Source organism: Plasmopara halstedii (assembly GCF_900000015.1).
Source record: "Plasmopara halstedii genome assembly, contig: Scaffold_110, whole genome shotgun sequence".
Taxonomy (NCBI): Eukaryota; Oomycota; class Peronosporomycetes; order Peronosporales; family Peronosporaceae; genus Plasmopara; species Plasmopara halstedii.
Genome location: NW_020187031.1, coordinates 1,411,618 through 1,421,366, shown reverse-complemented (window position 1 = coordinate 1,421,366; position 9,749 = coordinate 1,411,618). Strand labels below are relative to the sequence as shown.

General features: G+C 43.9%; 1 protein-coding gene across 1 annotated transcript; it reads right to left on the bottom strand.

The window, feature by feature from the left end:
• Window positions 1–279: 279 nt before the first annotated feature.
• Window positions 280–1,011, bottom strand: PHALS_00299 (Homeodomain-like; the record flags this gene model as incomplete). The annotated part of the gene is made up of 4 exons (XM_024730170.1): window positions 280–459; window positions 540–668; window positions 739–791; window positions 999–1,011. The coding sequence occupies 4 exons, from the start codon at window positions 1,009–1,011 to the stop codon at window positions 280–282; spliced, it is 375 nt and encodes a 124-aa protein (XP_024572346.1).
• Window positions 1,012–9,749: the final 8,738 nt, after the last annotated feature.

Genomic DNA, 9,749 nt, shown 5'->3' with positions numbered 1-9,749 from the left:
CAGTAGAATTGGCACAAACAACCAGCGAGACCCTGTCTTTCGCTTTCTTTTTACCTCGAGCCGTGGAGATATCTTCAGACGGCATGAGAAGAGTGTACCTTGGCAGCACTCGATAAAGTAAACCCGTTTCATCCATATTATACACATTTTCTGGTCGTACTGCTCGATTAGTGCATATAGTTCATTCAATGATGCCACTAACTCGAGATCATCTTTGTTTACTTCTCTCCTTCCCCATGCAACAGAATTTTTGCAGCCCTTTGCGTGCTCGGAAACGACTTAACCATTGACAAGAGGCTTTAAAGTCAGTCTCAGATGACCTAGCTCTTTAGCAATTTGCTTTGCTTTGACGATTGCCAACGATGGCGGAACCGGCAAATTGGCGCGGAGCATGCTATCGATCCAAATGTAGAGCTTATCTTCGACTTGCGAAAATCGACCAACAGATGCTCGATACGTCTGAGTCCTGGCTTCCTCAGATATTAAATTGTATCGGCTTTGTATTGTTTCCCTGTTCTTCCAGGTCTTCCTGATTGCACCATCGCTGACGCCATATTCTCTCGCCAAACCTCGTTTACTCGGAGGGTTTGATTTGCTAACTTAGCAATGATCTCAGACCTCTGAAACTCGTTAAGACGCTTCCCTCTGCCTCTGGTAGACAATACTCTCTGAAAGAGGTCTAATAGAGTATGACAGGTATAAGTACGCACCAACCAGTTAAGTGCGCACAAACCGTACCGGATCAATTGGCGTATTTAAGCGGGAGTCTACTGTACTCCATTGCTCCCGGACTTGGAGTACAGCTCAAAAGTGGGTGAGACACGTGCCTATTTCTGCTGCTTTATAGATGGGGTATAGACGATGGGCAAACAGTTTGAAAACAGTGTAAGCAACACTATAATGTCATTTCAAGATTTTAGTCATGTCAAATGCGAAGTGGAAGTCCCACTTTAGTCACATAAATCAGGCAACATCTCAGTATAATTGCATATCCCAACACTGCTTAACCATGACGTCCCTACAGATCGTGTTGTGGTGCTTTTGAACGGTGTGCAGCAGACGGTGTAACAATGGGATGAGATTTTGGAATCGTGGAAATGTAGTTTCTTTGTTATCCTTGGCCTATTTTCTGCCGGTAAGACTTTTGGCGATTCAGAGCGTGTGAGGGTGGGTGGTGCTTTCCGGATGGTAGTATGTGTAACGGCATGCTTACCGTATTATTATTTTACATTTTTATACAATCGTGCACAGCTCAGAAAACCAAAGTATTGTATATAGTGAAAATAAAGGGACTTTGCAGCAGAGGGGTTCGTCAGACATGTGAGCTTTTAGTCTCCCGTCACGCAATACATGGAGTTTTTTATCACATATGGTGAAACAAATATGTCTAGTGTTAGTTGAGACGATTTTTTATTCTAACACTTTGTTTTCTTCTTCAGAGAAGGAGTGAAAGAGATTTGACAATTAAAAACTTGATATCAATCGTCAGAAAACTTTGCAGAGCTTAATTATCAAACAATTAGAAGAGAGTAAGTACTAAGCTGTTTGTTTTGCTCTCGGTTCCGCTCCTGGGTGAATCAAATGGATTCAATCTCTGTGCGATGTTAACGCCGACTCTTCGAATCAATGTTTCCTCCGTGTGGATGAACTTGATAGCACTAGTCGCCAATCCGACTACCTAGTCTTAGTGAGGGGGTGGACTACGAGCTATTCGATTAACGTCTATCGGGACAACAAGAAACGCTAAGGTAGCTCATACCTATCATGGGCCCCGACGGAGTATGATAGCCGGCGTCCAGGGCCGGGAGCGGAATCACACGTCTAAGGTCGTTCACTAGCAAGAGTATGCACTGGTGAGACACTTCAAATTCCTTGAGAACAATGAAAAAATCAAATTGGAGAAGGAAAGTCGAGCTGGTCATTAATTTGGCCATGCTCATATTAGAGTTTTAGCGCAGTGCGCTAGCGGTCTCCAAGCTATTGGGCATTAGCTCCGCTGGAGAGAAATTCTCGATATAGGTAGCATAAAGCAATCATGTCGCGAGTGCTCTAATGTGTTATACAGACGCTCCGTTTGCGCTCGTGATTCGTCTTCCCCCGTCCAGGTATGCGAAAATTAGCCGAATATACTTAAATTTTGCAAGCTGTCATTGTCGCGCTGATGACAGACCCTCTTCCGGGGGTGGTAAGAGCTACAATTTTGTTGAGGCTCTCAGAACTGGCTCGATTCGCAACGAGCATCTGCATCTGCCCAGCTCCGTTAGAGGTATGCGGTGGGTGCTGCATCTTAAATTGAGTATAGCTTTCGCGCCGCGGGAGTTGGTCAAAAGACTGAAGGTAGAAGCTCCGCGAGTGCGCCCGAACGATGGAGCTTTGCCGTGTTAATGAGTAAATGAGTAAATGATATATTAGTTAGCCGCCAAGTAGCACCGAGAACGTAGAGATGCTCATCGGTGGTAAGATCAGAGTGGTAAGATCGTCTTTAACGCTTTAAATGTTTCATTCTACTGCTACTGAGAGGTATGTAGGGTCAAGGTCCCCCACACAGGGCCGCCGAAGCCTCTCGCGAGGAATCGTCGTGTCTCAGTAGGCCGTCATGCGCAACTGAGAGTGGTCTGGTTTCTTTTTCATTTTACGAGATCATGATTAATAAAACTCCAACTTAAAGAGGGGTGACTCTATTCAAAAGGAATGGGAATTGCATCTCAAAGTTGTCAACAATAACATCTCGAGCTTGTGAAAGCCGTCAAAAGCCCTGGCAAATGTGCGGTGCGCAAATGTCAAAGATACTAGACAGTACGCGTAGGCATTAATAGCGCCAGTTACGGGCCGTGAATGATGTAACAGAATTACCAGAGAGCGTGTCAAAGAAATCTGTTGAACCTTTCCGTAAAAGTTATGGACTTTGAAAAAGTGAAGCATTTACCTGTCCTGGACTTGGATTTGTGACATGATACTGCTATAGTTATGGAGCTGTCTGAATGTCATGTGCTTTGAATCAAGTGGCAATCAAGATCTTTTGGTGCGACGCACCTTCCTTGATCGGGCTTTGATTAGCAATAAACCTACCTCATCAAGAAAACGCCAGCACTTTCTGCGCGGCAATAAGACTACGACAGTTTCGGTCAGTACATGAATTCATTCAATCGTCGAGCGAAGGTATTGCTGAGTGCCGTGAGCTCTAACGGCAAGAGTAGAAGTGAAGCACGATTTTAAAAGAGCGATCGCTCATCGCTGTCTCTAAATATCTAGTGTGTGTCTATTTTTGATGAATATGCGACGATAGATCGTGGCCAACAAAGTGTACCTTTGGTTGAACTTTTATTGCAGCTATAATCTGGGCATCTCTACAGGAGTCATTGAATATTAGTATGACCAGACTGTGTTACTCAGTCTAGCCAGTAAGACCAAGTATGAAGGCTGCAAAAGGACCAGGCTTCAAAGTTATCAAGGAGTAACAAGACGGAGAATACATGGAAATGGTACTATCAGTACCAATCAGTACCGATGGAGGAGGTTAGTGTATGATCCTTATGAATGATTTTGATAATCACTGCCCTCATAGGGCAAAAAGCGCAAGGTGTGGTCTAGGGTCTCTACCCCAGACATTCAACGGATTTCACATCTCCGATATTTTATTGCTCTTACGACATGTTGCCATGAGACGTTTAGCGCCTGTCTTTCTCCGACCCGTGGGTAGTTTATAAAATTGACCTGGTTTCAAGAGCTAGATCATCGCATCACAAACAGCGAATCCAAAATTGTGGCGTCTATCATACTTTCTTCCATGCAAAGCAAGACAAGAGCTTGGTGAGAAAACATGGCAATTTGAGTTAGTGCCAAATGTCTGTGTCAGAAAGACCGAAAGCAAAAGTTGACTTGTGCATTTCTAGAATGAACGACATGCAGCCAACAGCTCGGTGAGAGGGCCAAGACACTCCGTTAATTCTAAAAGATAAGGAAAATTTGATATGCGAGGGTCGTTCCTCTTTGCCCCTTCAATGATCATGACGAGATGCGGAAAGATTTGCGGATCAGCGTAATTATCAGGGCCGATTGCGGACAGCTCGACTACTGCGCCATCTAAACCTTTCAGGACGTCAGTTATATGCTTTACATTTGAAGTGTATCCTCAACCCATGTGCCTCAATCTGTAATAAAGAGATAAGCTCCCAGCGTGGTATGGATGTTGCTGGCTTCAATTTATGGAGAAAAACATACAAAGCGAATGGCTTGTCATCTAGCACGGTTGCAACGGTATGTATACGCTCGCATTGTGATCCTTCGTACTTGATGCGATGCTCGGTGGTAGTGCGTGGTGGAGTACAGAAATAACTTAATACTAGGTACAAAATTAAAGATGTCGTGTACTTTACACAAAAAAGCTTTATCTGCGCGAAAAACATTACCGATATGATTTCGTTTAGTCCACCAAGATTGGAAAAGAAATCCTTTCAGATTACAAGCTTACTCTTTGCTCATTAGTAACCTGTATCTATTTACGTTGGAGTGATGTCTTTACGTATCGACAAAAACAATTTTGCCCATGTGTCCTGCTCACCATTCTTTTCTGGAGCCTTGTTCCTCTCATCAAGTCAAGACTGCACATGACACTTCACCATAATACTCAACTCTCGTACTTATAATTTTGGTTTTAGGTTTGGGAGACAATACTCTCAAAGATAAGATGTATGCTGGTTCTCAAATGGTACGCTCCTCGTTGCTAACCAAATGTGGACATACACTAAGTTCGCACCCATCTTGTCATTTCAAGACACCGCACGACATTGCATGCCCCCCAGGTGCCGAATTCACCGGGGTTTTTTCGATTATTGAACATAACAGTACCTACTTCTGCGAGCACCATCCGCAAATATAACGTTTGTCTCTGAGTAGTCTATATGGCTCAACGAGCCACTATCAGTGGAGCACCACCCCTAGAGCAGTTATAGACACTCTCCAGTTTAAAGAAGCACTATCCCAAAGAGAAACATACGTCAAAGACTTCACCACCGATGAGACCTCGACTTTCCTTTGTACCCCGCTGCACTCGACGACCTTTAGGTAGCTGTTTCTGACTTAAAAGTCACGCTTGTCCGTCCACAAAACAAGATCCGACGGCTTTTGTAGACTCGATCGCGTTGTGATGATAGAATTTTTTCATCCGATGCTGCTTGGTGCGCCAGGGCGACGGAATTATATGCCTATGCGCGCGGACCCACTGCTCAAACAGAAAAGCAAACAATTGCCCTAATTTGCTCCGCGAGTGCCTTTTGATCCTAAATGTCACCATTCCTCATTAGCACTGCATGTGCTTGGAGCAGCTGCGGTCTGGTGAGCCCGTACGCTTCATGACAGCGCTGCATGCTGGCAAGAGTGCTGAAGACTATTGTTCTCAATTTGCACACTGGGCGAGAAAGACGCATTACTTCGACCATTCATCAGCTTCAGAAGACAGCTTCAGTAAAACAGAAGTTTGATAAGAGCGTCTCCATTGCTCGAGGTACAAAGCACGACGTGGACGGCGAGGTAAAGACTCATTGCCGCATTTTGCTTAAAATTACCCCGCTCGTCCCATAAGACAGCATTTGAAGACAACAATCAAGTTTTGGACTTAGAAAAAAGTCGGATGTCGCTTGTTTATGGGGAAGCGCGCCACACCAGGTGACCCTGCCATTTTTCGAAGCAAATAAAATCCGAGGGTGCGCCAAGTTATCTTTTTCTCTTCGTCAGGTTTGGTGAAATCCCTGGTGCGTCCGCCGGCACACGTAACGTTCCACGTTAAAGTGGTCCGCTTTTCGTTCATTTTGATCCCGTAAAGAATGCTTTGACAAATTACTGGTGGCAGGCTAAGCTCTCTCGGTGATGGCGCCTTGCCCACTCTCTCCGAGAAACGGTGTAGCCAAAACTTGAATCCGCTGTGTGGGCTACCGCATCGCATTACGTATCACCAGCGGTTCAGAACCATGTTGTTACCTTGACGCAGTAAGAAGCTCGGCTACCGTGATAGTAAAAAATCCGTGTCGTCGCCAAAAAGCGCACTACGTTCAACCAGATTGTAAGCAAGGAATCGTGACATGGCTCTGTCGAACGCAATTTGAGCACGAAAATGTGTTTGCATTTTCGCTATAATGTTGATAATCTAGATTAATACACGTTTCGCTACGACCATGAGCGGTGTAATGAAGCGTGAATGCAGCAGAGTCGAATCGTCGGTAGGCATTGCATGTGTATGCAGGTTAACAGCATCTATAGCAAGTATCCCCCAGTACATAATAATGTCCAATTCGCCTGACTCTGGCATCTGGAAGCTGCTTTTTCTCACGGAGCTTTCAGCCATAGCGTCGCGCACTCGGCAAACAACGCTCAATCTCATAAATGAGCACCTATGATCTTGTTATGAAGCGTAGCTGGGCTGATGCTAGCAAGATGACGCCTTCTTCACCAAGCCGAACTGACTTGGTGGCGGTGTCAAAAACACACATGGGGGTTACCACATCATTGTTTAACAATGACGTTAGGCCTATTAAGACCTGTAAAGCGTTATCTAACGCAAATTAATGAATATAGAGCAACTCGCGTCAGCACAGCGATTTGTTTGCGCAAGCGTTTCGAATGAAGTCATAGTACGTTTCGACTGAAGCCAACTACCCTAAGTCTTCATGTAATATGAAGCCTTACACCAGGGACGAAGCTTGCACTTTGAACTGTACATCTCTATCCTACACAATGGCTACCGCAGTTAATGCTACCAAGGAGCTTTGTCGACAAGAGGCTGTATTCTCACCATTAATGGAGTTGCTGATAGAAACGAGAAAAAATGTTTGCTCGAACGTTCCGCAATAATAATAATGCTTAGAAATAGGATGCTTATTTTCTCAAGACTTAGCAGTCACATCTCCTGAGAACACTCTGCCGGTACCCGCAGGCTATCAAAAGGCGTTGACGTACGGTGAAAGCTTAATCTGCTGACACTTTTCGCACGTGCGCACATAAGGTCTTTCTTATCCACTATTCCATGCTCGTCTCTCATTCATAGCGCTGTTTTTTTCTATATTTCGAGGTGGCCACCCCAAAAGGCCAAGCCATTCTTTTTACATGAGGTCCTTACCATGAGGTACCCTTACGTTAAGTGGGTCAGTGCTAATACAATAATCATTGGTGGTACAAAACGCGCGACCAAGCGCTTTGATTTAGCGGCCTCAAGTTGTTGACTTTCTTTCTCTTTCAGCAGCATTACACATGCTGCATCTAAATCGAAGACCATATGTATTGCCTGATCTCACCATCGTGGTATTAAATCAACAGTTTATAGTCATATCGATGCGAAAGCGCCTTCAACACATTTCAATTATCCAAATTCAATATGTACCGGGAAGGAAGGATCATCATCTTGTCATCTTCACAACGTTCAACCGTGCATGATGTCTATAGATCAAATGACATAGAGCCAAGCAAGGACTTCTGAAAAATGAAATTCTGATAAACTAAATAGCTTTCTGTTTGTCGCTTTGAGGTGAAACATTATGAATGCAGTAACGCTTTCAAGCGACCACTTGTTCCTTAGGCTCATTTCGAACAGCGATACTGACTGATACACGATAGTGTTCACTTCCGCTGGATCTGCCCACTGACCACACTATCTAAAAGTATTAAACTTTCTTCGTCATCAATGCCACACTTGCCTTGATTGGTATACTGTCGGTTTATGCGCATACCGTCAAGCACTGTTCAGACGTATTCATCTTTGTATTGGTATATATTGCAAAATAGATTTGTGCATATGCTCGATGTGGTTAAAACACTGTATTTAAGACGATTTGTTTTCAAACGTTGCCGATGCAAAAGGCAAAATTTAATACCCACGTTTAGATTACCACGCTTCAAATTTAACTGCTATGAAGTGATGTGTATATTTATCATGATCACTTGATAATATTGAAATAATATAAATAGATCAACGAGCAAGATGCGACCGATCATGGTGTTCCTCCGCTTGTTGCTTGCGCCAAGATGATCACTATATAGCTTATCACAAGGATATACAATCTGTCGCTTTTTTTGGCACGTTGGGTCGCGCCTGGTTTGAATTTTTTCCTCACCAAATCCGCATCGTGCATCTCCTAAAACAAAGCGTCTATAAGGACCTACTGCTCCCCAGGTAAGATCATTTGATGTGAGATATACTGTTTTATTCTAGGTATTAGGGCAATTTTGACGCACTCCCCAACAAAAGAGAATCACGCGTTGTAGTTAAATCATCGTGACGCTGTGAGGCTCTCCTAACTCCGGATAAAAAAAATTCTTGGGGTTGTTGGGATCATCGTTTAGCTTCTCGCACTTTGTACTTTGCGAGAGTTCTGAAAGACAAACAATACTGCTGAGACAGTATCATTGCGTGACGCGTCCACGATGCGCAGCACAATGGCTTGTCAAGTTTATGCCGAGAACTTCGTCACTTGCAAATGGAGTGATAGTGTGTTCCTGGGGAATATTTTTTTCTTAAATTTCGTTCGGCAGAAGCTTTCATTACTACGATAAACCTTTGAAGATTTTTGCAAAGCATTGCTAGATGGTAATTTTATGAAAATGATATGATTGATATCTAAGTTAGAGCTAAGTCGCATCATGACAAGGATGAGACCTCCTGTTTAATTTCAGAACTGGCTATTCTACTTGCCACTAACAGTCGCTTTCAGTACCTGATGTTGCTTAGGATGTAGCGACACTAAGCCGCTTTGATTAGTCTTTGCGAAATTGACCGCTGGTGATTGAGAAACACGCACACCCTTGTACGTCTTACCAAAAATTACGGCTGAGGAATCAGCTTATCACCGTGATCAAACATCTCACCAATTATGCACTCTCAAAAATACGACATCTAACCGCTACCTCTCGTCTTGCCATGAGACTGCAGCTGACAGCGGCTATTTTAATCAAGCGGAGCTTGATGCACTTAAAACGCATTGTTGATTTATTTGAATAGTCTCATTTCCTGCGCCACAGCTTCATCCCCACGACAAAATCTCTTGTGCTTTCTAGCAGAGGTTAGATGATGACTCATTAAAGCTCGACGATATAAAAGGGCCTGGCTTTTAACATCTTCGCCTTCCAGTCAAATCATGGCACATGGCATTTATGCCACGCCATTTCTAAGGTGAGATTGAACCAGATCGTACCATGAGTCCAGGTCAAAATCAATACAGCATTTCACAATGTCATAGCTCTCAAATCGTGGAGGGAACTTCAAAAAAATTTAAGATATTTTAATAGCTGCCTCAATTGCATGCGTAGAGTCTCCGCGTACTACCAGCTGTGGTTGGTGGTTGCGTGCCGTACGTTAGTGCACGTCATGTGTAAATGTATCCGGGCTCTTTGCAATCTGAGAAATTGAAGCTGACAACCAGCAATCCTGAAATGTGAACCTACATCTCTTGAGACAACCGCGCTTTCAAGGAGTTGTGCCCCGTTAGCTTTGACTCTAAAATAGGACGATGCAACAAGATCATTTCCACGAGGTCTCTTTGTATCTACCAGGGTTCGTGCTTTCTCTACGAGACTCTATCGTCTCTGCACAGGAGTCCGGCGCCTTGTATTGTAATCGAGAGTAAAAGGAAGCAGGTATTCTGTACTGCCATAAAATTGAGACTTGGCGGGCTGCAAGATGCGGCTCGGCAGCCAGAAGATCAATCTAGCTCGACTAAGGCCCAACACATTTAGTGCGCTCATTGAATCTTCATCTTTCTTGT